The sequence below is a fragment of the Serinus canaria genome, chromosome 3 (genome assembly GCF_022539315.1).
Source record: "Serinus canaria isolate serCan28SL12 chromosome 3, serCan2020, whole genome shotgun sequence".
Taxonomy (NCBI): domain Eukaryota; kingdom Metazoa; phylum Chordata; class Aves; order Passeriformes; family Fringillidae; genus Serinus; species Serinus canaria.
In genome coordinates, this window is record NC_066316.1 from 19,397,886 (window position 1) to 19,425,856 (window position 27,971).

The window sequence follows — 27,971 nt, forward strand, 5'->3', positions numbered from 1 at the left end:
TATGAGGCTGTATCTTTGTTTATTCATTTGCCTTTGGTGCTTAAACAGGCAATTTCTTTACAATCCAGGATTTTAATTTTTCTATTTCAGTTCTGTTCAGCTCATGATTGAGGTCTGGAAAAGTATGAAGTGATGTTGATACTCCCAGAGACTTTAACATCTTGTTGGTCTCTTTACCCCATGAGTAGAGAACTAGCTCATCAGCAGTTCCATGGCACTGAAATAATTCTGGAAGAGCACTTTCATTTCTTTTCAAAGCCTAGATGGAAAGGAGACACTGTCAGACATACTGCCAAAAATTTAAAAGGAATATTTACAATTACATGCTGACAATTATTGCACTTACTGATCTACATTTTAGGGGTCATGTTGTACTATCTCTATAGAAGTAAACAAGGAAATACTGGAAAAAACTGCCCTTCAAGTTCCAATATAATACCTCTTGAAAAATGATAGGGTTTACTTTAAGGTCTATAGCCCTCTCCAAATAGGAGAAACAGAAAAAACCTCATGACAGCAAATGGAGCTTGTGAGTATTATAATGCATCACACATTTTAAAAGAATACTAATGCTTACACAGACTATTTAACAATTAAAGACAACTAGTAAAGCATTTCATTTGTTAATCTCTTTCTACACTTTAATATTGTACTGTCTGTGCAAAAAAGTGCAATAAAACATTATTTAAAGACAGCTTTAAAGCCTCACTTTCCTAATATTCTGATTGTTTATTTCCTGGAAATGGCATAAGTTTAGAATGTGAATCAACTGCCTCAGACATATAGACATGTATATTGAATTTTAATCACCATGTTACCCATGTAGCTAAGCATGTTTTCTATAATATGTACTACACACTTACCTGGTAAACAGCAGAGTTTTTATTCAGAAAACTGGACAAGGCAAAGACTCCAGCCAGATCCTGATGAAACCTAAAGGCCAAATGCATTGCCATTCCACCTCCCATTGAAAAGCCTCCTAGGATGCAACAAAATAAACAAAGATTTTTCTATAAGACCTTATAACCCAATGTACAATTTATTATCTTCAGACTTGTTTTATACATAATACAACAAAAAACCTCATCCTGAGTATCATAAAGGTTACAAAGATTTTAGAATCACAGAATCACTTAGGTTGGAAAAGACCTCTAAGATCAGAAAGCCCAACCTATGAACCAACACCACCTTGTCAAGTAGACCATTGCACCAAGTTCCACATTCAGTCATTTCTTGAGCACCTTCAGGGACAGTGCCTCTGGCACCTCCCTGAACAGCCCACCCCAAATTTTAACAAGCTTTCTGTGAAGAAATTCCTTCTGACATCCAACCTGAACCTTATGTGGCATAGCTTGAGGTTTAAATCAAAGCATGGTGCAATTAAGATAATGGATAGCTAAAGCAGTGCTGAAGATTCATTACTGAGAGAGGACAAAAAATGCCATCATTCCATTACTTCAGAAGCCATTTCTGTATGGTCCCTCCCAGGTAGCTGAATACTGTAGCCATGCATACTCTGACATTAATGAAGTAAAACTCTGTGAACAGGTAATTCTCACTGCTTTTTGTATTCAAGTTATTTCGTCCCTAGGCTAGCAGAATTCACACATGAAAGATCTCAATTTTACATAATCAATGAGCATTCACATTAAACTAGCATTGAGGATATTTTTGTTGTTATACCTTGGGATATATAATAAATAGGGAACAAATGCAATGTACTCCCCGTGAGCTCTGACAGGGGGAGTACAGCTCTGAATGAATGGCCTTCTCTGGTCCATATGTCTCTTCAACTACACTAATTCCTCAGGGATGATTTTTATGTGACAAATGGTTATTCAGTAGTAAAGAAATCCAGATTACCTCATTACTTCACAAGGACACAGTACACAGGCCATTATATTGACTGTATCCAGATAATGGAGTGAAGCTTCCTTTATTTTCTTATGTACAATCTGGTCACTTATTTAATTTCCTTTTGATCATTGTGAAGAATGCTGTCATCCTCAAACCCCAAAAGAAGCACTTGTACTCCAAGAGACCATTTTGCATTTGCTTACAAATAAATACAGACAATGCTTTGTCAACAAATAAGATGAAGTCCATTCCAAATGAAGTCCAATCTGTATTTCAGATTACAGAAATAAAAGCTGCATTGAAAAGTCATTACTAGTTTGTAAATGATTTAATCTTAAAATTTTGTACCCAGTTAGTCACAATCTGGCACACTGTCTGCAATTACTCACCAGCAGTCTTTGACAATGCAGTCACCTTCTGTTTAGAAGAATATTAGGTAATGGTTCTTTTATGTGGCTCATACTACTACAAGAAAACGCAATGCAAAGGACTAGCTCTTTGAATTTGATTTGCATGGGAATACCTGAAGTTTATCACCTGATACCACAACAATCTCTGAGTAAATGCCATATGCTAAATGCTTCAAAAACAACAATTTGAGTAAGCGTTTATAGATGCAGACTATTTTTTCAATTAAAAGAACCATTTCAGTATAAGTGCATGCTTGACGTAACATAAAAGACATTCTCAGTCAAGAACTTCTCAAAGAATTCAAATTTTGGATGAAGGAAATATAAAAGGTGGGTAAAGATATTACACAAAGCAAATGTATGAAATGACAGAGTGTAATCAAACCACAAAAGTACATGTATACAGATGATCTCAGCACGAAGAATGCATAAACTGTACAGCATCATTAAGCAGATCGTGTCAGGAGTGTTAGACAAAATCAAAATGCCACAGCAACATTTCATCCTTAGATAGGCAGAACACCGCAAGGTCTTCACCAATCTACTTCTCTACTTGAAACCAATCTACTTCTAAGACACACAAAGACTGTGCACAAAAATTCAGTTTGCCATTAGGTCTTAAATTTAGAAGTATGTTCACTTTCAGTTTTCCCCTCATGCCTATTTTAATGAGAACAGTGATTAATGCTTCACAACAGTTAAACCGGGTTAGCTCAACAATGCTCAGGATGCCAGCTCAGGAAAGCACCTAACTCTTTGTGTTAACTTCCCTGACTCACAAAGGAGGTTTATGTGTAGACTAATAGGGGAGCACACACAGAAGGCTCAATTATGTAAAACACTTCCCGTTGCAGAGAAAGTTCACTCAAGGATGCATTTATGACCTCAAATCTTCTTCAGTGTAGTGCTGATTTTTAGGTAATACTCCTCTGCAATAAGAAGAAAGCTGCTTGTGGCTCACCTTGACAGCTGAGAAAGATCTGCTGAAATCACACAATCATCACACTTCCAAATTAAAGAACCTGAATCAGCAAGAAACTCCCATGCAATACTTTACTAAAACTAAAATGTTCTTTTCTGGACTATAATCTGTAACTTAATTCAGGTAATCTCAGGCATAGGATGATGTAACACAATGTGAACAGAAACTGAATTTCTCATATGGAATTTATTCCTGATTGAATGAAACAGAAATCCTCACCACAGCTGCCACTTTTCAGTGATAAAATATTTATTTGTAAATGGTATTAGGAACCTTTTAAACAAAACTCCAGGTCATTTTTGTAAAAGATCCTAATTTGTATTAATTTGCTTCCCATTTGTATTTGCCTGAAATGATAGTCTGGTCCATGATGACACTTGAACATTATATGGGGTTCAGGAAATCAAGTATTTACCTAGAGTCAAACTTTAGCTTTATTTGTTTCTTATATGTTGTCTAACAATGTCTGTGTTTGCATCTCAGAAAAGACTAACTTTATTATCCAGCACAAAGATTTATTTTGTATCTCCTGTCCTGTATACATAAGAGAATGCAAAAAACTGCTTTCTCCCCCATGCATCACTTTAGTGGCTGCAATGAGCTATTCCTGAATTCAGGAAGTTCTTTAGGTGTTCAGTCTTCTTCATAGAAAAAACAGCTCTCTAGCACACACAGATTTGACATTGCCAAGTGCATCCTACATCATATAGACCTGACTGTAAAATGCCCATTTGTTATAATGATTATGGAATTAGAAAACAACAAACATCACTTTTTCATGCTTTTCAGTAAAACTTTAACATGTGCTCAAAGCTGCTTGCCATACTAGAAATCACAGCCACGGGGGAAAAATAGTTATGAATTATATCTAGTGCATAAATTTTGAAGAAAAAAAGGAACAGGAGAAGCTAAATCCCAGATTTTGACAAGATTAGGATTTGGACTTGGGTGTAGGGATGTAGTTTGGGGTGTTTGTTTTAAGCAATATTTCTTTGCTAGTTTCTCTGTACTAATTGTTCTTCATCTTTCCTGTATTTCTTCCCATTTGTCAGTATGGCTTTGGTAACAAAGTGGCAAGAAATGAATCCTCCAGCGCAGAGTGCCTCTGCCAGCACAGCACAAGACAAACACTCTTCTGTTGCATAAGGCTACACCAGCACAGTCAGAAATTGTCTTGGCCTGTTCTGATATTATTGCAATACATTACATACTCTTGCCTCCTTTTCATTCCATTCTCACAGCATTTTTCAGTCTCAATTTCTCCTTTTTTAGTATTTCAACTTAGAGTTGTTTTAATCGGTTTGTTATCAAGAATTTCTCCCTAAAGCTACATTCCAGTTTACTTTCCCTCTCCCTAGGGACTTTGTGATTTACCTTCTACTAATGGTAGCAGCACAACCTTGTTTTACACATCATCTGCAAAGAAGCTGACTTTCTGTTTTGACCTTCCATTTTCATCAATGAATGGAAGTATTATATACATTTAACAGTGTTCACATGAATATCAGCAAAGAGTACAAATGCCAGTGGAACAGCAAACTCCCTTCTCCAGAGAACTCCCTGAATACTGCTCCTGTGTTAAGTACTCAAACACTTGGTTTGTCTCAAGTGAATTTCCTCACAGCAGTGATTTTCTCCTTTTACTCTTTTCATGAAACTTCATCAAACCCAAACCCTGCACACCAGCAGAACTGCAATGAATGGTTTCCACCTTTGATAGCCTTGTTATTCTGGTTGTTACTTAGTTTGAGCAACAAACTTGAGAGTCTTTACAACAAAGGCAACTTCCCCTGAGTGGCTCAGCCACTTGCTCTTGTTAGAAACATGTATTAATTTGCTCCCCAACTTTCTCACCAGTCAAAACACATTTTCACATGCATATTTAAGTGGTACAAGTTTTACCACTTTCTTGTAAAAACAAGTATACTATTGTTTCTAACATATCAACTGGCAGTAAAACCAGAACCACATTTTACATTTTATTTTCAACTCTTACAGGTAATAGAGGGGAACCCAACATGTGTACCTGAGGGGTTGTAATTTTTAGCACTGGAAGAAAAATAAAATCCATGAAAATCTCAAACAATTTTTAGTGAGATGTTACTCTGCCAATCTATGGCTTGCTTCATTTACCCAGTGTGTTTCTTGGTTGTTTCTAGAGAGGACAGCAGCATCCTGCTGCAACACTTGCCTGTCATTTTTACAGTCAGCATAATTGCACAACATGGGGAAAAAAGACGAGAACAACCTATCCTTTATGGTCACAGTATTTGTGACTCTAAACTGAATCACAGGAAGGAAAGTGGAAATTAGCTCTCTAAAGTAAAGAGTGATGCACAGAAACAAGCTGCTGTTCTGCAGAGCTGTGAACCTTCTGTTAGCAGAAGAATTCAGAATTTACAATTCAGAAAAGCAATGGAAAGGATTTGCCTAAATAGAGCTGAGCCTGTACTGGCACATGACAATGGAATAGCAAATGTTGTGAAGTCTCACTTTTCTATGATTCTGTTGGCACAACTGTGAAGAAAGCACAGGTTAATTTGTACCCTGTGGCATGTCTGCACAACTCTCAAGCATTCTAAAAGCCCATCCATCCATTTAATTTTGCACTGAATTCAGGCATTTAAAGATGAGTAAGGACATGTCGTCAACAGAGTTCCTAGTAAGGCTGAAAAGATCAGAACTTGATTCACTTTATAATTATTTTCTTACCAAAGTCATTATCTTATATGCAATGAAAATATCATGATTGAATTATTTTTGAATAATTTTTGAATTATTATATTAGTTTACTTCTGTGAGTCTTATTTACTCCTAATCTTCACTATCATTTGCTAAACCTGACATTCACCATACTGGAAATGAGTCATCTTTCAGAATCTTCAGATACATTAATATTGACACCATCATATGTTGGGAAACAAAGTAACAAGTAATGGTCTACTCTTGGTTAAAATTAGCACTGTACCTCCTACCGAAAGATGTACGAAGGAAACAGAAAGATTAATTTGTCAATGTCTCTTTTTACTTCCTGATGTGTGAGCTAGAGTAGCAGAGGACCAAAAGAGACACATGGTCAGTTCAGATACAAAAAAAAACCAAAACAAACCCAAAACCAAGAGTAGCAAATATTTACCCCAAAGTATAAATTCAGTGCTAATTTACACTGATGCTCTGAAAATTATTAAAATGTTGCAGGTATTATGGGGCAGATGGACTAACAGTACTGCTTTCAGCCCAGCATTTTAGGCACAATTTAAATGAACCACAAATACATGAAATGGGAGGAACCGAAAGAGAAATCTCATTTCAATTGCAGAGACAAACAGCAAAATAAACCCATAAATTTCCTCTGTAAGAACAAGGCAGTAGTACCTCTGAATGGAAGACTGTCCTCCTAATAAAGACAGAAGATACAAGACAGGATGAGTGACAGCAAAAGGCTTAGAAGACAAAAATATAAAGTGCCAAGATTGTGGGTGAAATAGATGGTTCAACACTTCAACAATTTAGTGTTGGAATTTTTTATCTCCACATATTTATAGGAATCCGCTCTCTGGGGTGTCAAAGCCAAAATATTCCCCCCATCCCTTTCTCACACACACTGAGAAGGAAATGCAAATATTTACAAGAAGCGCAGGGCTTTCATGTTACTTCCACCGTTCAGTAGCTATGTAAGAAGACTAGCAATAAACAAAAAGTGGTTGTGTGTCTTGTGTTATTGTTACAGCACAAGGGGTCAGGAATCATGCATGTGTTTTTTGGCATTTAGTCAAATCTACAGGACTGTTATGGAAAGTTTATTTTCACTGGCTGCTTACACGAGTGACTACAGGTGGCAAAGACCAACGCACTTGGATCAGCACTTCTGCACTACACAAAAAGTGACCTGTGAAAGCAGGAAACCAGTGCTAAATTAAGAACAAAAAAAGAACAAAAAGACTGCCTTTCACCAAAGTGTAGTTGACTATAGTAACCCCTAACAAAATGCTCAAAAAATGAGAGGGCCATTTCTTTTAAGAGCTTCTAACATGTTCTTGAATAAGACTGTTGAAATCTTAAAGTTTCCACTGAAGTGGACTTATTTTACAGAGCACTGTCACTGTGGAAGCAGTTAAAAAAATCCTCAAAAAAAAGAACAACCAGCAGAAGAAAACAATAAACAAAACCAGCACCACACGAAAACCCAACTTAGCTTTAGACAGAAAAAGAAATTATTGTCCCACATTTTAAACTGTGGCTTGTTTGGCCAATTTAGCAATGAATTCAGGCATTTATAAAGAAGAAACACATCCTGTTTTTAAAGAAAGGATATTATCAAAGCTCCAAGTGTCAAAATTTGACTAAATTTATAACACTCTTTTATCTCCAAAGTCAATACAAACCTACTTACAGCACTATTTACAAGGAGTGCTTTAGCCAGGAAGATCAGTAAGAGTAACTCAATAAGAATGTCTGGCTAAAAACTAAGTACCATTATCAAATTCTGGGGATGATATAATTATTTTTTGAATAATTATGTATTGCTGCTAGTCTCCCTTTCATTCCTCCTCCAAGGTCAGGGGAAATAAAGCTTAACCAGAAGTTTACTTCCTTCAAAAGACTTGTGTTAAAAGGAAAGTAACTCATGAAACAGTCAGGAGATAAGAATGGGTAGATAAGCCATGTCACAAAATTAATACGGATATTTTAAAAATAAGACTTCCTTTAGATCCAGCAAACTAAGTAATTTATTTCTTTAGAAGTAGATTCATAGAGCAGCTGTTAAAAGCAAGGCTGCACCAACATTTTCCTTGATAAGGAAGAGAGGAGTGGCACTGTACAACCTGGGCTCCATCCTCAGCTTTAGAGTTCTGATCTGCAAGCAGTCACTTGTGAATTTCAGAGGTATTGAAGCAAACAACGCAGGCTACAATTTCTTTCAGAGAAAATGCTCTTACTGTCCCACTGTCTTGAGCTTTGAGGAAAGTCTGAATGGATCAAGAAGGGGAATTATCCCCCAGAACATCAGGTGCTGGCCTTCTCATTTTCCATGTTTGAGACCCCACTGCTGTTCCCCGTCTCTTCCCACTCCCTCACCTTTGCACAGTGCTCTCTCAGATCTTGCCTTCTTATCCCACACCTCTGAGCTGTCAGTAGCTGCCCACCTTCCTGCTTCCCTAACACCTTGCTCACCCTCATCCAACAATATCTGACACTCACCCTCAGCCTGTAATTTCTAGTTTTCTATTCCATATAAAACCATAACCTTCAATCTTGTTATGCTCCTCATACTCATTTTGTTTTCTTTCCAGTCATTAAAACTCCCACTTACTACAAAATGGTCACCCAACCCAATTCTCCTTAACCCTTTAAGGAGCATTTCATTGCCTGTAAATACCTTCATACGACTGCTCTGCTCTTTGGTTTCTGTGACCCTCTCCAAAAAGGCCCCCACTGTTCTTCACACACTCCCAAGTTCTCCAGTTGCTTCTCTCAACTATTTTGTCTCTGCTTTCCATAATAAGACATGTACCATTATGGATCTCCAACATGACTCAACAGCACTGAATGCACTATGAATTCATAGCAAAATTTCACCCTGGCTTTCCCTGCTATAAATGCCTTATTTTCTCCCTTTACCTCACAAAGGCTGCCTCCTCCAACTCCATGGTACCAGCAGTGACAAACCTACTGTCTGCAGACCATCTGTTACCTTAGGCCTCGTATTATTGTACCAGATGGATATTCTTGACATTTTACAAGAGAAATCTAAAAAGATCTGAGAGAACTTAGTTATCTGACATTCTGAGCAAGTAACCAAACCTTCCATTATCTCCTGTACACCAATCTTCTAAACTCAGAAAAAAATCAGGCCACACATTTCTCCTTTTTGAGTGGGCATTACACTACGGTGCAGACATACTGACTTGGCCTCATATTTTCTTTTGATCAAAAAATCCCAGAATGGTTTGGGTTGGAAGAAATTCTAAAGGTCATTTGGTTCAAATCCCCTGCCATGGGCAGGAAATCCTTCCCTTAGACCAGGTTCCTCAGGGCCCCATCCAACCTGGCTTTCAACACTTCCAGGGAATGGACATCTCCAGCTTCTCTGGGCAATCTGTTCCAGTGTGTCACCACCCTCAAAGAATTGAATTTCTTTTTAATATCTATTCTAAATCTACTCTTTTTCAGTCTAAAGCCATTCCACCTTGTCCTATCATTACATGGCCTTGTAAAAAGTCCCTCCTCAGCTTTCATGTGGGACCCTTAAGGTATTGGAAAGTGCTGCATGATCTCCCCATAGCCTTCTGTTCTCCAGGCTGAATACTATAAGCCTGCAGAGTACCTTTACAAAAGTCCTGATTTCCTTTATGAAAGAATGCCAGAAGTTGGGCAATTATTTGCACAAAGTCCTAGGACGATTAATGTCATCTTTATGCATAGAGACCTGAGAGGATCTCTAAGTTTCATTCTTCACTGCATCACACACTGGTTAATCATCAAGAACAGCACAGAAAAGGCAAAAAGTTCTTGTGGAAGAACACTTAATCTTGCACAGCCACAAGTGATACAACTTTCCACTACCAAGTTCCTTATGCATCCGCATGAGTCCCCTTCTGTACTTTGGACAAAGTAACTCAGGGCTGCCTTACTTTGCTTCCTGCATAAACATTGGACTGAACCACAAGGATGTAGGCTTGTAGTCTCTGTCAGGTGGGGAAACAGAGCTCTCAAGAGTGACAAAACAAGTACAGTTATTTCTGATTTATATGTGAGGAATGCAAACACACACAGATGGGGACTTCCAAAGAATCTACGGGATGAAACACTCAGTACATGCCAGCTTCCTTACTCTGCTTATGACTTGGAAAACAACCTTCATACTTTGCAGTCTGGCTATTACTAATTTTGAAGGCTAGAGAGGAAAGGAAAACAGCCTAGTAGCACACTGGATCTGTACACAGAGCATCTCTCAGCTCACTCAACAGCAAAGCACCTGCACTTCTCCAGCTGCTCCCAAGCCAGCAGGTATAACAACACAGGAAAGACAGATCAAAGGGACTCTGTTGACAGCCATCCAAAACAAGGCACTCTGCAGCCAGCACAATGAGCCAGAAAGGGAAAGGAAACACAGGCCTTCACAGAGCAACATGGGGCTAGACCAGGAAAACACAACAGGCTGAATGGTAGTGGCTTGGCCACACAAGATCTTGATGGCATGACTTAGCTGGACATACATTTATAAGATCCCACTTAAGGAGTTTTTTTCCCAACCCAAAATAGTTTGTGATCTCCAGCTGGGACAAGGAGCCATGGACTTGTGAATACTCATTTCACCTCTGACACAGGCTATTTCATCACCCTCAACTCCTGTGCCTCAATATCTCACCCTCTATTTCACTGAAGTACTGTGAAAGTTACTGGAAATTTGTGGAAAGAGAAATAAAGATAGACACATATGAACTATTACAGCTAATACTTCATTTGTTATCAAGTGTCAACCTTTAGTTCTATGTAACATGCACATTTTTCCTGCATGAATTAATTTAACCCAAAATGATTAGAGGAGTAAGGAAAAGTTCATGATTATTTATATGCTACATCTCCATTCTCCAAAATGCACGTCATTTTTGGAAAGTGTACTTTTCCATCCTTGAAAAGGGCTTAAAGCAAATAGTAAAACTATGTACTACTCAAAGTAAATCACTGCCCATTCTATTTTAAATAATGATTACAAATGACAATTGAAAATAAAAACAGTTTTACATTTTAAGGATACTGCTTATAGTTAGCCACATTCTCCACCTGATACGGGTTTAAATAAGGATTCAATATTGCTGAGGATAGGCTACTAAAGAGGCTGTTCAGCAGTTTCAAGCCATGCTCATGACCCTTCAGGATAGAGCATATTCAAAGAAGATAATCTCTTAACCATTAAAAAAACCATTAGAATACAGACATTATAAACAAATCTCTTACCTATGAGTATCCTGCTCTTGGCAATGCCATTCTTAACCTCATCGTTGATCAGGTCTGTAAGGCCCCGGCACATGGAATCAATGCTTTCAATGTGTTCAGGACAGTCATTACAGATCTTATACCTGTCAAACCACACATTGGAAAAGGCTCCTTTCATAGGTGTATATGGCCTAGAGTGGTGGAACAAAAGAAAACAAAGATTAACCAAGCACAGGATCAAATGACTTGATCATATGCATTAAATAAAAAAAAAAAAATCAGTGTATCTCCAGCAAAGGACAGAATAAACCTCTGAGGTCCAACTCCATTTACATCCAGTCTCTTGCATTTCCTTGCATTGAACTCATGGTAGAATGAAGCCAACACTTGGAAGCTATGTAAAATGCGATTTTCAGCCAGTTCAAGGTTAAGGTCAGTTAGGTCAGCTAAACATTTTAAACCTTAAACCTGTCAAAAAGTTCTTAATCTTAAACAAAGTTAGGGTTGAAATCCATGCTGGAATATGACAAACTGAAGTAACTTCTAAACAAGACAGCTTTAAAGGAGCTAACTTTATAAAATTCAATTGCCTAATGCTTGACAAAGCTGACAGGGGATGGGTATTATGAACCTCTAGGTATTAAAAAAACCTGCCAATTTTTCTTTCTGTCAAATAAATATAGCCATCCTCATCTTAATGGGGCAGGTATCTCACAAACATAACTGAAAGAAATGCCATGTGCTTACTGGACTGGTGCACAAACAAGAGTTATGATACTCCTCACCATAATGCTGTGTTGTCAGAATGTTATTTTAAGTGCTACAACATGCTGCCCAAATCCTAGATAATCAAGAAACCTTCAATTCAAAGAAGCCTTTTCTTTGGTTTTAAATAAAGATGATTAATTGAGCCCTGAAATCCCAAGAAAGGTGATCTAATTGCCTTGCAATGGCTCTACAATATATTAAAAAACATACTGCTATGAGATCGATCACCTCAAACAAAGCCCCTTGAAACCCTTATTTGCTATGCTCAACCAAGGCAAATTCTTCACTTTTACTTAAGGTTAGATCAGATTACAATCACCATCCACAAAACAGACAGCTTTTGATACATTTCTGGATGGGAACACACTGAAAATGCTAAAGTTGACTTCTGTGCTGTCTCTGGGATTTTTTCAATACTAGGATTAAACAAAGGCACAACTAACCTACAATGAGAAAGCCACTAATTCAGTTATTATTAATGAAAGAACAAATTCTGCCTTTATTAACACCAGAGAGGCCTCACATATGCAAACAGCTATTTCTAAACCAGTACTGCCACTAGGATGAGTGTTGAAGATAATACTATTTGGACTATTCAGTCATAAAAGTAAAAAATGAGAGAACATAGGTTTTCTTCTGCCTGTTGTCATGAACACAAAAAAAAAAAGCCCATGACTTAAAAATTGGTAAGAAAAATATACTGAAAGAGGCAACAAACAGCAAAAGATAGGTACAAACAGAAACACTTGAAAAGATGAACACAGGTTCATCTTTTTCAGCAGAGCTTCAGTGTACCTAAAATGTACTGCTATTGAAAGTGCCACACAGTAGGGGGTCAAGTGTCTTAAGTAATCCCTCATTTCTTTACTTCAAAACAAACTGTATACTCAACCACCTGAATTTTAAAAATTGAGCTATTTGTTCTCAAGGTAGCCCTTACTTGTCTATTAAAAAGCTAACTCCAAAATTAAAGGAAATTCAGTGGAAAAATCTTGTACACACAGCAACTTAAAGCTGTGTTTAAAAAATAGTATTAAAATTATTTGCTTTCTTGATTGTCTTTTCTTCAGAATTCTGTCTCCAGAAATGAATTGACCAATACCTAGGAAATAAGATTACAAATATCTAATTCACAAAAGTCAGTTTCTAAGAGCAGACATTCCAGTCAAATCTATCAAGAGCAGAATCAAGGGAGTTTCTGGAAGTCACTTGGACAATGTGACATACAATAGATGAAATGCCTCAGTAAACAGCATTTAATCCATTATTTTAGCTTCTCTCAAACACTTTTACATCAATCCTGGTTAAAATGCTTAGCAATCAGAGTGCTTCATTTTCTAGTAAAGTCAGAGTACCTAATCTTTGTGTAAGAAAAGATGTGAAAGGTTTTAGTATTACTACAGCAGGTTGACCTAGATTTATTATTACAGCAGGTTACCCTCCAGGATTTATAGGGAACACAGATACATACATATACTGTATTACAGCAATTTACTTTTACATTCCATAAATATTAAAACATGTTTCCCCACAAATAAATGACGAGCTCATGACATTTAAAACATCATGAGATTATAATACTTGATCAGATGTTGAAACTCAGGACTTCTACCTGCTGTCTTTGCTAATTCTTCCTAAGACAGATGAAAGACCAACATCTTTCAAGACCACAGGAAAAGACCTCCTAGCAAACAGAAAAGTGGCTTTCAGCTACCCCAAAAACATCCTTGCAAGCACTCTTGATTTCTCAGAAATGCATTAAAAATAACCTTTACATAAAGCTGAGAAGTAAGATTCTTTTAATGGTTCACCCAACTGGCACATCTGTTTTAGTCATTCACCTTTTTTCTTTAAATAATCCCTTTATTAGCTGGCACACTACAACTCAGACATTACCATGGTAAACAAATATGTTTGGAACAGAACCATCCATACAGCTCCAAGAAGAATACAGCACCAAATTTTTTCATACAATTAAACCACAAAAAAAAATAAAAATCCCTATGTTACAGTGACATGAGAAGCTGGACTGAAATATGCAAAAGCAAAAAAAAAATACAGAGTGCAGTGGAAACTTCATCCAACAAGATCAACATGGTCAGTTAAGGACAATGTCAGACCAAATAATCAGCTTCAACTTTGGAATTTTTTTGCTCTCTTAAGTTTAATTAAAACTCATACCATCAGTCCACCTGTGCCTCACTTTCTTTATTCCCTTTTAAAAATTATACTAGAAATAAAGCTTGGTGTCCCTAAAACTGTGTGCTGTTGAAAGTAGAAACAAAAATATAGAGTCCTCCAAGCTGTGTGGACTTTTTTTCTTATTTGGTTTTAAGGGGTGTGTGTGAGTATGTTTTGCTTGTTCTTGATAATAAAATAAAAGATTCAAATCCATACAAGAAAATAAGAATCAAGAATCCTCTCTCTGTGTAGATCAAGCTTCCAAACGTGTATCCATTTTTAAGAGACACTTGAAAGAAAGTTCAATTTGTATGAATTTCTTTCTTAACATTTAAAAGTTAGGAGAATGGACAGCAAAGGAGACATGGCTAGTATCAAACACTGTTTAAGAAACAGCAGGTATAAGGAGGATTAGAATCTTTAAATTGCTTCCCAACACCCCCAAATCACTCTAAATCATATTTTCTAATAACTTTATAGCTCCTATTTGTAAGGGTGTCATTGTAGATTAATACACCTTGCATGAGAGTGAAGTCTCAAAAAGATCCTACACAACACTTCAATGTCTTAAAAGGAAAATATATGCTGTAATATCTTTGTAGGTACTTACCATCCTTTCCATCTCAGACAAAAGTAATTTTCACTGTTGATTTCACTGCAAAGCTTCCAAGCAATACATATCATTGCAGATTTTACAAACTCAAGATAGATTAGCTTCTGCTAACCTGAGTTCTGTAGTAATGATGAAAAGTAGGTAGGAGCAACACCATCTTAATGAAGAAAACATGATGAAAAGTAGATAGGAGCAACACCATCTATCTCCACCTTTCCAAAGCACGAATATATCCTCTAGACCTTCTTACTCATGTTTAGAATTGTGCCAAATAGCCTGAAATTATCTTAACAGAAGTGGAGAGCAACCCAATGATGCTACACAAGGTTCAAATTCAGATCTCAAACCACGGCAAATTCCATCTCCAAAATGATGCCATTAGCATAGTGATTTCACATAAAACGACAGGTGGTTTCGTTCATTACCCAATAAATCACTGTCCCTATCCAACATTTTAAGTTAGAAGACAAGCCAGCACTTCTAGCTGTTTTAAATGAGACAGCACATTGATAAATGGCAAGTATTCTTCCCCCAACTCTTTCTCCTGATGCACGATTGTATCACTGCCTTCATGCTCAGCACTATGATCACTCTGCATTAGCAGACACATAAACCCAGACCTCTGGTGCTGGCTTCCAGGCTTCCAGACAGAACTTCCCGAAATCTCAGACAGAACTGGAAATTTATAGTGAAGTTGGGATTCAAGATTGAAATAAAGACAAAGAAAGATAAAGAATTACTGAAATCCTCAATTTTTCCTGCTTCCCTAACCTATCTCCTCTCAGTTAGGAGGTAGGGCCTCTCAAATTGTAATGTTGTCTTTCAGAACACTGTGCACCCCTCAGTAGTTCCACATTGCTCTGCTGAGACTCCAGCTGGATTACTACATCCAGTCCTGGAATCCTTAGTACAGGAAAGACATGGACCTGTTGGAGCAGGTCCAGAGGAGGGCCACAAAAATTATGAGATCACCACTCCCACAAAGAAAGGCTGAGAGAGTTGGGTTTGTTCAGCCTGAAGGAGATAAAGTTCCAGGGAGACCTTACTGAAGCCTTCCAGTACTTAAAGGGACCTATAAGAAAGATGGGAGCACACTTTTTAGTAGGACCTGCTGCAATAGGAAAAAGGGGAATGACTTCAATTTAAATTGGTTGGATTAAGACAAGATATAAGGAAGACTGGTTTGTACAAGAAGTATGCTGAAACACCAAAAAAGTTTAAATATAGGTGGCAGATGCCCCACCCCTGGAAACTTTTTAGGACAGGCTGGATGGGATTTCGAACAACACAATCTAGTTGAAAATGTCCCTGCTCATTGTTGGGGGGGTTAAACCAGATGACCTTGAAAGGTCGCTTCCAATCCAAAATATTGAGTGGTTCTAGAAGCAAGTCTTGACTCTCCTAAAGCTGATGGCAGGTTTTTACAATGAAAGCATATTACTCCCTAATCCCAAATTCTCTTATAGCATAATGTCACTGCTGAATTTTAGTACTACACTTCAATAGAATATTTATGTGCAAAATATGCTTTTTAATTCCCACTGTCTGCTTGAAGTAAAAAGCAAATTTTAAAAGAAATGGGGAGGAAAGCAGAGAATCCAGCTAGTCAAATAAGAAGTATAAATCAGAAACTCTAGTCCAAGGCACATCTTGTGTTAAAACTGAGGGTCAGCATATCTTAAAAATGATGCTTTGTGGTATGGTAACAGAGCATATGATGTGGCCAAAATTCAAGCAGATTTAACTTAGAACTATACTTAAAAAAAAAAAAAAATTACCAAAAGGAAGGCAAGAGTCATCTCCATGAGGAGCAATTTTGGCTGTTCTCCAGAAAAGGCTGTGCCTGTTCACTCAACCACATGCAAATGCTTTTGATAGAGTTGTTCTGGATGCACATTGTCTGAAAGGAGAGCTGACAGAGCCCGTACAGAACAGTTACCTGAAGAAATGCTATGCTGACAGCTTTTGTTACTTGAGACAAATCTTAATCATTCAAGACAAAGGGAGCTGCAAAAGAGTCTGGCATAAAAGTCAGTGGGAGAAATTAAGTGTTTCTGTTTCTTTGTTTTTGTGGTTTTGCTGGGTCAGTTTTGTTGTTTGGGGGATTTTTTTTTGGAGAGAGTGGTGTAAATTTTGGGGATTGGTACTAATCAGAGAACAGCAATAATTTTATGGTGGAAAAGACCATAAAAGACCTTTAATACACATTGCCAGTTCCTCAGCAACCAATAGTGGCTGCCTTACAAATTCACTGAAAGAAAGTGGCAAGAGGCAAACCAGGGTCCAATCTGCATCAGTTCTCCATTATGGGGTCTGAAAGGCACTCTGGGATTCAAAGTGGCATTTTTCACAAGCTGGTGGCAAACAACACTGAGGATGGATGAATGACACTTGCTAAGCACAGAAACCTTTGAAAAGACTGTAAAGCAAGAGCACAGAATGGCAGATAACTTAGAATCCACAACTGCTTGCAGGAAGGGTGATATAAAAACGACTGTCTCCAATTCTTCTGTACTGGAAAAGAGTTGAGAGAAGAAAAACAAGATGAAGGATGCCTAAGAGCACAATGCAGTAAAAGGTATTAGAAATCCAAGATTATTTCCATCATGTTTTCCCCAAGCATGACAACAGTTATCTCTGACAAGTGTTTAGTGCATCCCATGTGCTATTTAGCATCTGATGTGAGCATTAGATATATGCAATTTTCCTCACCTAATTCCAGAGTAGAAATAAAAGGAGAAGACAAAGTTCATCCAAGCATACTTCAAGCATTATTATGCAGAACATATTGAATTTCTACTTAAAGGAGATGAAAGAACCATGATACCAAACCTTTCCCATTTCTCCCTCTAACTCCCACCTTTAAAAAAGACTCCTTTGTGTTACATTTATGAATGAGGTTAGGGCTTACAAAAGTCAAGGATTAATAACATTTGCTTGAGCCAAAAACAGTATGATAGGCACTGTGCATGCTCCCCTCCAATCCATCTCAAGTCCGAGCTAAAGTACCCCTGCTGCTTTTCCAATCCAAGGCCTCTCACAGGCAGAGGCTGCCAGAGGAGCTGCGTGGTGCCAAACTGTCTGGTGGTTTTGTGATAGAGCCAGATGGGGACTATGGTGAGATGAAGCTCATTTCCACCCATAAGCTGAGCAAAGATGTGAATTTTAGGAGAAAAGATGGAGTAGTGGGCCGTTTAGTCCTTTAGCCTTTTAGCTACATAATGATAATGGAAATTAGAATAAACTGGGGCCCCCGCACCCCAGACAACAAGTTCTGCACAGAGACTTACATCCCACAGAAAGGTTTGTTGAGCAAATGTCAAAAAGATCCATAAAATAGCCAAAGTAGTATTTATAGTTGATTTTCTGACTTGCAAAAGACAAGGACTGTCAGAATGGAATGTAAGACAACACAAAGAATCTTTGGCCTAGATTTTTTCAGGGAATTATAGAAGGCAAGGTATATGTATTAAAACAAGCAGAGCCTAAATGGTTTTAGATTTACCACGTTAGCTCCTGCAATGCCAATTTAAACTATCACTTTCTATTAAAAAAAAAAAACGTTTAAATTGGGTGGTATTCAGTTCTGATTTAGAAACTCAATAGAAACCTAATGTTTAAGTCACAATTGCAGCAGCTGAAACAGTATTTAAAGTTGTAGGCATCCTGACCCAAATAAAAAGGGAAAAAAGAAACCCTTTCCTTTAAAACTATTAGTGTAGACGTGGCTTTAGGGATTGCATCAGCTACTGGGGCTCCAATTTGAGCTTGATTTTTTTTTTTTAAAGATGTATATTAGCATTACAATGGAAAGAAAATAGAATTCTGTTGTTTAAAAGTTTAATCTGTGTGCAGAAGCACTAATCTTGACAGAAAGCTAGACACAGTTAAAACTGTTCTCTACTAATTTTTAAGTATCCCAGTGCATTACAGAAAAAAAACCCCTAAACCTCCAAGCAACGTGTAAAACTTTTAATTTGTAAAGCAAAATTTTTATACCCCAGGTAAATGCACCTTATTTCCAAACTTAATACAAATTCAGGTGTCAGAACTCTCATACATCACATCAAGTCTTCGAATCCACATATTTTTTTCCATTTTTATTGAAGCATGCTTTTTGCCATATGCAATTTACTTAGTATTTTTGCAAATTTGTCTTTTATAACTGTAAATTTCACTATCCACGTTCTGTTATTTTTGCTCAAGAAACAAGCAAATATGAGTCTCAATGCACTTTCCAATGTGATGGGGAATAAGTGAGACAAAATGCTATAAACACTACCTGTTCAGGGGACATCAGATGATCATTCTCTGCACAAACTCTGAATTTCACTAAAAATTATTAAAGTAAATCACTTTTAAAAAAAGAAGTGTGACTTTTTACAGAGACCTATAGAGAAGAGTAAAAAACAGTTTTATAAAATGTAGTTCAGTAACATTCCAGTGCTTTTATCCATAATCTTTATTGTTTGTCAAAATCAATGCTAGTGAAGCCAAAGAACATATTTCAGAATTCTTCCTGATTATATGCTGGACTGGTTTTCCAAAATAATTTTCAAATACATTGACTCTTGAATCAAAACATGTCTAAACCTCTGATTCTATAAAAATTAAAAATATGCATGTTTCAGCACCTGGGATAAAATCTAAACAAAACATAAGTATAACCCAAATCCATCCTTCACAAAAAAAAAAAAAAAAAAATTCAACGTTGTATTGAAAAATGTGAATTTCACTGCTTTTCAAAACTCTGTTGAACAGACGTGAAGAATGTATATCTATGGATATATTAATTTCCATCAGGAGGTATTCCTGACGTGCAGTTTAACCTGCCAAAGCCTCCAGCTTTGCCCTTGTACCATCAAACCTGCTTCTAGTGGCATGGCTGCCTTGACTGTGAATGAGAACATTCACTGTGCATGTGCAAAGTTATTCCAGAAAAGACAGGAGCTCAGAGTATGAAGTACAGCCATATTAACATTATTTTGCCAGAAGAGCACATCAGCCAATTTTAGGATGGTGTTGCCAAGCTTCAAGCTTTTCTTTGATTTCATCATCAGCACGAGAACCTGCAGGCAAGTTTTGCACTGACAGTGCAGTGGCAGGTTAGAGACCCACAGAGGCTCTCTCTCAGTAGCCTGACTTTCAGCCAGCACATTCCTCAGCCTCTGTGGGCAAAGAACCTGGTTTCAGAATCTTCTCAGTCGATCTGTATGTCCATAACCACCCAGCTATAGGTCTCATTAACAAGGATGCTGAATTCCTTCCCTGCTGCCAGAAATATTTTGAATTCTTATCAAAATATATATGCATATAAATATACACATAAATAAAACCAACATATATACTCAAGTTTAATTACTTTAATGTCAGCCATTCAAGTTTGGAAGTCCTAGGCCTTGCTTTTATTTTCTGTGAAAGAAAGGAAGACAACTGTTACAAAACTATTTCAAAAAAGCATAATGTGGTTTGTTCTTGAATACTAAAACAATATTAAATAGGTCTGTAAATGCTTCGTTATTTTGGTTTCAACCAATGACATGTATCATCACCAACTTCAGCACTGCTGCAAACAGTGGTAAGCTGCTTAGGAGCATCTGTTTTATTTTACTGTGTCAGCTAGGGCTGTTCATCAGCAACAGAGGGCTATACACAAGACTGCTTTGCCAGTTAAAGACAAACTGTGGGTGTTTTATATTCTTTGAATATACTACTTTTCTGTTTTGCTAAAAGCCACTTAATCTGCTCATGCATTACTCTACCTGCTCTAGAAAAGAACAAGAATAACCCCAACTTAGAAAAGAAAAAAAGAGAGTGAAATAAACTGCTTATTCACATATTTTAATAACAACAGTATCTTCCCATCTGTTTAGCAAAGTACTGAAATTCTAAGTCCTAAGACAAAACAAATTCCTTCATTTGAGTCAGGAGATGTTGCTGGTTAATCATTCATACATCGTTTACATCTGTAGCTACCCAAAGAAATCAGAACAAATAAGAAAAGGACTGGACCTCAGAAGTGCAGAGGGATGGAAAAGTCAAGCACTGGCCCAGCAGATGCGGTCTGAGGCACTCTGGCTGCATATAACAGAAGGGAAAAAAAATCATTCTCCAGGGGAGCAGCTCCTCCTGTATTTCCCCAGTATCTGCTGTGCTGGGAGGGAAGCAGTGGAGCCACTCAGCGTGTGTGATGTGCCGCTGATAACTCCAGCATCACTTCAGCCTGTCATCAGTGAAGTAACAAGTACATCCTTTACAGAAAATGGGATTGACTCCCTGCTAACCCAGAACACAGTGCTTCAAAAGCTTCCACTCACAGGCTTGATTTTTCTGTAAAACAGCAAGTACATTCACCACAATCTCTCAGTTGCTTTTCCTGCCCAAGTAGACCATAAAAAATACATGGTCAAGGAAAAGGGTTTTTTTTTCACTTGTTTATACCCTCCAAGAATTTTTTCCTGACTTTGAAACCTCTGTACCTCAAAAGTCTATGTCACAATTTCCTTTTCCATTCAGCATTCATCCACACTTATGCAAAAATTCAGAAAGAAATTCAATCCCATTACCTTTCAAGGAAACGTTTTCCTAATTTAGAGCCACGGATACATTAAAAAAAATTGCATTAAGAAAAATTAAACACTTTTGAAGTTTAGTATTATATATTTAATATATGTTACATACACAATATATGTAATTAATTATATATTCCATATTTAATATTACCTTTGGATAGCTAGGGGGGTATGTGTCCAGCTTTTACTCTCTACGTTTGACTGCACAAATTTTCAAATTCCTGCAGGAAAAATTTTTTATCTATATATCCATATACTACTGAATACACATTGTCATTTAATAACAAGACTTGAGCTCACAGCAAATGCTGAACTCAAATCTCTTTGGAATAGTTGGGCTAGGATTCAAACAAGATGTAATGTGCATTTTCGAATTCCCAGTCTTTTCTCCAGGATCTGAGGATCTTTGACATCCTACCTGCCAAAAAGACTGACCACCTTCAGTACTGAAGCCTGGCATTAAATACAAAATAATATTTTAATAGTTAATATGTGGGAGCTATTATGGGTAGGATTGCGATCTGGATCATGACTCTCTAATGCCACTACAAAACACATTGCAGGATCATCTTCTACTTATATGAAGGAAATGAAAAGCTACTATGAGGACAATACCCAAATTTCAAATAGAGGCTGTGACTTCTGGGAATCATTTAGAGTCTTAACCACTTAAAATCACAGTTCCTGAACAACAATGCATGGTTGAGTTTCGGTTTTGTCAAAAAGCATATACATGAGACAGAAGAAAGAATTGTTAAGACAATTTGTACTAATATCCAGAACTCTATTTTATAGCACTGGAACAGACAAACTTAATCCTACAGTTACAATCCAATAAATGGTACCTGGCAGGAGCCGTTGGGTAAATTACTTTTATATGTTGGAATGCCATGTCTTGATTCAAAATTTGTTTTATCCATGTTCTTGCTCCTTGGCCAGTATCACCTGTATCACACAGAAGAGTGCAAGAATTATTCTGTGCATTTAGCAAGAAAATTATACAATGTCAAATATACTTCAGATTGACTTAATTTCAAATTATGAATACATTAAAATACTAAAACAGGACTTTCTAGAACAACTTCAGTCCCCTTTCCAAGGGATTCAAAACTTCCTAGAAAAAGACTACTTAAGAGATGCCACAACATAAGTTTAATCAGTACCTTACTACATTCAATGACTTAAGCATCTCCCAAGCAGACACAAGGTTACTTGTGTCTTACTCTCTTACTTACAGTTTACCATATTTGCTCTTTAGTGATAAACAAAAATCTTGATGAAAATGTAAAAAGTGAGGTAAAATAAATGTTGCTCTCCTTAGAAAAGTTAATTACTTTTACTAGAGAATTTTATGTTAACCCACTTTGGAACCCAGTAAAAAAGATCTTCACATTTAATTATGCTAACATTGCACATAGGCTTTATGAGAAAACGCAATTTGAAGAGATAGGTTCAGCTAAAATATCTAGCAGACTCTTAAAGAAACTTAAACCACACCGTTCTGTTTGAAAACTAGTTGAGATCCACTCCCAATCTGGTTTTTTTCCTAGTCTTACCAACACAGCCTATGGCCAAAACCCCTGCAGACTGAAGTACTACAAACAGGATGAATTCTTCTGTAGATAGCATTTGCTCCTTTTAAATAAATATACATGCATACACCAGACAGTGTCTACAGCTTGTCTTTGCACCACTGGTATGTTCAGCCATAATTTCACTGCCACCCCCATCAAGGGCAGGCACAAATAAGTCCTTAGTGTAATACAATACTTCAAGCTTAAGCAAATTGGTCCACCAAGGAATATATTTTACAGTAGGAAGGATGTTCAACCTAAAAAATTGAGTTGCAGCTCAGCAAACTGGAATTTCACTACTGCCACTCATGCCACAGGACTTCAGTCTTGCTTGAAGTTGAGGTTCCCACATATTATCAACTCAAAATGCTAAAATTCTCTATTATTTTAGCTCAAGTTATTTAGTTTGACTTTAGAACTCACTCCATTCTTTTCAATAAAATGGCCAAGCCAAAAAAAACCACTGCCCTTAGCCAGGCTTATTGGCACATTACATGGGCTCATCTGAACAGCGCCACATGAATATACCAATCCATTGTTAAAATTATTAAAATTCTCCAATGGAGAAAATCTGCTCTTAAGCACTCTAACAAAATTCAGATGGTTTTTATTTACAAACATAATTAATGTATCTTCAAAATTAAAATAGAAGGCAAGAAGGATTCAAACCCAACAATTTTCTTTCTGTAAAGCACAATTAGCATAACTAGAACTAACTGTTCTCTGACCTAAATACTCCACATGACAAATAAAAAACAAGGTTGCAAAACTGACACAAATCTTACCCTGTGCTAAGTTAAACAGTAAAATCAAACTTACTTCCTTAACTAGATACTTCAGAACACACTCCCGCAAGCACTTGGCCTATGCAAGTACTGTGATCTGAAGTCCAAAAGCACCTCTGATTCTTCTCAGACACTCCTGACACACAACAGTTTCCTCAAAACTCTTGTCACCTCATTTATAAACAATGTATCTTAGGGGGGCTTGAACTAAAACTTTTTTCCTATACACTGCTTTTGTTTTGGTTTGGTTTTGGTTTTTTTTTTTTTCAGTTAGAAAGCCAAGGTCTAGGCCTTGCAGATACTTGCACAAAATGAACCTCAGGGCAGTCAACCAACTATCTAAATGTTTACACAATTGGGACTTAGGTCTTTACAAATTCCTTAATGATGTAGGATGAATCATTATTCAATTATTTATTCCCACCTCTTAAACTTCACTAAGATCTTCAGAAACATTTACTGTTATTGAAGACAATTTGTCCATGAAAAAAAAGAAAACTCAGTAAGAGAAAATTTAACTATGACCTTCTGTGTCAAGAACTGTCATGGTCCAAATGCTACTCAAATGTGAGCACTTGTATGCTCAGACAATGTATTTTGATTTGCTAGGAACAGAACTTGGAAGAGAGGGAGGAGAAGAGGAGACTGACATCAAATAAAAGCCAACAAACCTCCTGAAATGGTAGTCTTTCAGGCTCTTTTGAAACTTCAGCATTATATGTTCTGAACACTACCAAAAAAATAGCAAATGATGGGTGATTCTGCTTTGAGTCAGTTTACAAAGTTAAAAAAAACTGATGGCAGCTATATTATCTTCTTCTCCCTTCTTAAGTAAAACATGATTTTCTTTCCTTTCAAATATAGGCTGTATTTCCAAGTTTTCTTTCTATGCAAAGTTTAAATTTAACATGTAACATGTAGGCTGGACATTAGGAAAAACTTATTCACCAAAAGGGCTTTCAAGCACTGGAACAGGCTGCCCAGGAAGGTCACTGAGTCACCATCCCTGGAGGTATTTAAAAGATGTGTAGATGTGGCACTTAAGGACATGGTTTAGTGGTGGACTTGGCAGTGTTGGGTTAATGGTTGGACTCGATGTTCTAAAAGGTCTTTTCCAGCCTATGATTGTGTGCTTGTTACAACTTGCAAAGTTGTAATCCTCAGACTAAAAATCTATTACATACTTGCTATGTCCAGTTGCCTTCCCTGCCAAGTTACAAATGGAACCTCCACCTAACTCTGATGTATAGTACCAGGGTTGTTCTAATACTTTTCTATACCATTTTGCATTTGCATTCTGCACTTGTTACAGTTTGTCTAGAGCAAGCATTATGTACAAAATGGATTCATGCCATTCATTTGACCACCACTTTCCATCCCAAGCGCTGTACAAAGGTTTACAACTCAGGTTTACAGGCCAGCCCACAGCAACAGCACTGTGGCGACTTCTGTTTTGAATTCTATTCTGGAACTGCTGGAAACCAAATAAAACCACCTCAATACAAACATTATGAACAAAATAATGTATATTAAAAAAATAAAATTGTAGAGTACTTTAACCACATGTGGAATCAACCTCTAACCATAATCTTCCCTTACTCCTCCAACATTACAGAAAATTATTTCCTCAAGCATTAAAGCATTAGCATTAACAAGAGAGCTGAACACATAAACTCTTTCACTTTCATTCTTTTACTCACAGAATTTTTAAAAGACAAAATTAAACTAGATTATAAAAATGAAGCTAATTTAGTAAGGACACACATCTTTGTTAAACTAAACAGAAGCACCAGCGAAAAGCAAAAGGAAGCAAAAGACAGGGAAAGTCTTTTGCACATGGCCAGCTCAGGATTATCGATTCTCAAGGCCTTGATCTAGTAAAGACCTATGATTACTGGTTTTCTTCTTTTTTTTTTTTTTTTTTTTTTTTTTTTTTTATGTCACATGTACCTTGTTGGTATTTAGCTCATCAGAAACAGCTTTTAAGGAATTAAACCCAACAAAACACATGCTCCCCTCCTGCTCTCAGACCAGTCACTGATGTAGGTGGCTCCCCTCTGCAGAGCATGGCCGTGAAGCCAGTCTGGACATGGACAGGGCCCTTCTGAACAATGAGGTAAATGAACACTGGCCTTTAAAGGGTGCCAACAGTACCCTCATGCCGATTCTAAAACAGAAAGAGACACTTTTTAACTGTGAAAAGTCATCCTCCGAATGTGGCTCCTCTCTGAGAAGGGCAATTTAGGGAGTAACAGCACTCGAGGAACCAAGTGTAAGATCGGGTGTCAGGAAAAGTTTCTTCACCCAGAGGGCGACTGGGCACTGAAACAGGCTCTGCAGGGCAGTGGTGACAGCACTAGGCAGCCCAACAGAGTCCAAGAAGCCTTTGGACAGTGCTCGGGGTGTCTTGTGCAGGGCCAGGAGTTGGCCTGTGATGATCCTGATTCGCCCCTTCCAACTGAGCCCGTTCTGTGATCTCCCGGAACGCGCGTGTTCTCACGGAAGCCGGTCTGGTGTGAGCCGGCGCCGTCCCTGTGGGACCTTGGCCGGGCACCCGCACACAGCTTGGCCGCCCACCGCCTCCACCCTGCGGGCCCGAGGAGGGCAGAGCCGCGGGGACAGGGTCACCTCAAAGCCCTTGCCCAGTCCTGGCGGCCGCCGCGGCCAGCCCGCCCCGCCGCCCCCCTCCCGCAGCACCGGAGGGGCCGACCCTGCCCGCTTCACCGGCTCCCCGGAGCGCCCCGTCCCCACGGGCAGCGGGGAGAGAAGGGAGGGAATGCAGGCACCTGAGCCGTGCAGGAAGATGAGGGAGGCGGTGTGCCTGCCCGCGGGGGACACCACGCTCCGCTGCAGCGCTGCTGGCGCCGCCATGCCCAGCGCTCTCCTCCTCCTCCTCCTCCGGAGCAGCCCTGCCAGTTCCGGGCCTGCCGTCGCCCTGTCTCCGCCCCCCGCTCCTCTGCTGAGGGACCCCGGGCTCTCCTGGCACCGGGCTAGGAAGTTTGTCACTCCAGGCGCTGCGCTGGGTTAGCAAAACTTGTTTACAGGTAACGCGGAGTGGCTGCAGACGCGATATTTAGCAGTGCCCTGTGACAGGGACCGATCCGCCCCTTGGGTGTCACACGTGAGAGAGAGAAAGCCCTGCGGGCCTCTCCCCCCGTGGACTCCCTGCCTTTATTCGAATAAAGTTGCAGGACTCCTCTGTCTCATTTTTGGACACGAACCTCTGGTGTTTGTGGGTTTTCCTGGCACACATTTGCGGGGAGGTGTCGGGCTGCAGCTCACCAGGAGCAGCCCTTCAAGGGCAAGGCCCGGCTGCGGGAGAGCCGAGGGCAGGCGGTGGCAGGGGAGGCTCCTTCGAGCCGCTGCGCAGGCTGAAGGACTGGCAAGGAGCACCATGCCAAAGGTCCCGCCGACATTTGACAACTTGTCCGACTTAATCCCCGTCTAAGCACAACTATCCTGATGCTCTCGCTAGGCTCTACTGAACTGCCATAAGGGTATAAGGAGTAGGAGCTTACTTCTGCACTTTTAGGTAACCTACACTGTCCAAGGTCGTAATTTTTATTTTTTTCTCCCCCACTAGTGCTGTGCAGATTAGCCACCTGCTTTAGCACTTTGAGGTCTGCGACAGTGGGACAAGGATGGCCGGCCATAAACTGCACTGTTGCCATTTCACTGGCCAGGTGCAGTGCGACCCGGGGTGAGCGGCGAGTGCACGGATTAGTTTTGCAGTTCATCACAACGCATTTTGGCAAGCCGTAGGGGCGCACCTGCTAGTTCTTAAAAATGTAATGAAACCCTAGCCTCTTGAGGTAGCATGTTATTACCTTCAGAATGGCCTGTGGGTTAAGAAGATGAAACATCGGTGTGTGTGTGTAGTATGAGGAGCGTGCTGTGCTTGTATTTCTGTTCAAATTACTGTCCTGACTACTCTATTCCTGTTTATTTAGGCCATGAAATCTTAGGGCACTGGTTATTTTGCCCCTCTAGAATGTATGCAGCTGTATTTTTAATATATCTGAAAGTGTTCTGCAGTCAGGCCAAGAAGTAAGAGAATGAAAAAAATCTGATAGTTGGGGAAATGAATAAGTTGCCTGGTGGGAAGAAATGAAAGGTATATCCAAAACTTTCTATAGTGTCAGTTGTCCAGTTGAAGAATACAAAATCTCAGCAGTGTAGTGCCAAAATGAACAAGTCAGTATTGATGGTGTTTAGTAGCCAAGCCACACCTTTCTTTTTCTTTGACTTCCAGTACACAAAAACAATTTTGGTATTTGAGCCATTATGG

The 27,971-nt window shown here is 38.5% G+C and overlaps 1 protein-coding gene across 1 annotated transcript; it reads right to left on the bottom strand.

The window, feature by feature from the left end:
• Window positions 1–26,707, bottom strand: LYPLAL1 (lysophospholipase like 1). The gene is made up of 5 exons (XM_009096393.4): window positions 26,470–26,707; window positions 22,170–22,269; window positions 11,212–11,381; window positions 864–979; window positions 1–259 (listed from the first exon to the last, which is right to left on the bottom strand). Exons 1-5 carry the CDS (start codon window positions 26,552–26,554, stop codon window positions 41–43), a joined length of 690 nt encoding a protein of 229 aa, XP_009094641.2. The 5' UTR covers window positions 26,555–26,707; the 3' UTR covers window positions 1–40.
• Between the last annotated feature and the right edge of the window lie 1,264 nt (window positions 26,708–27,971).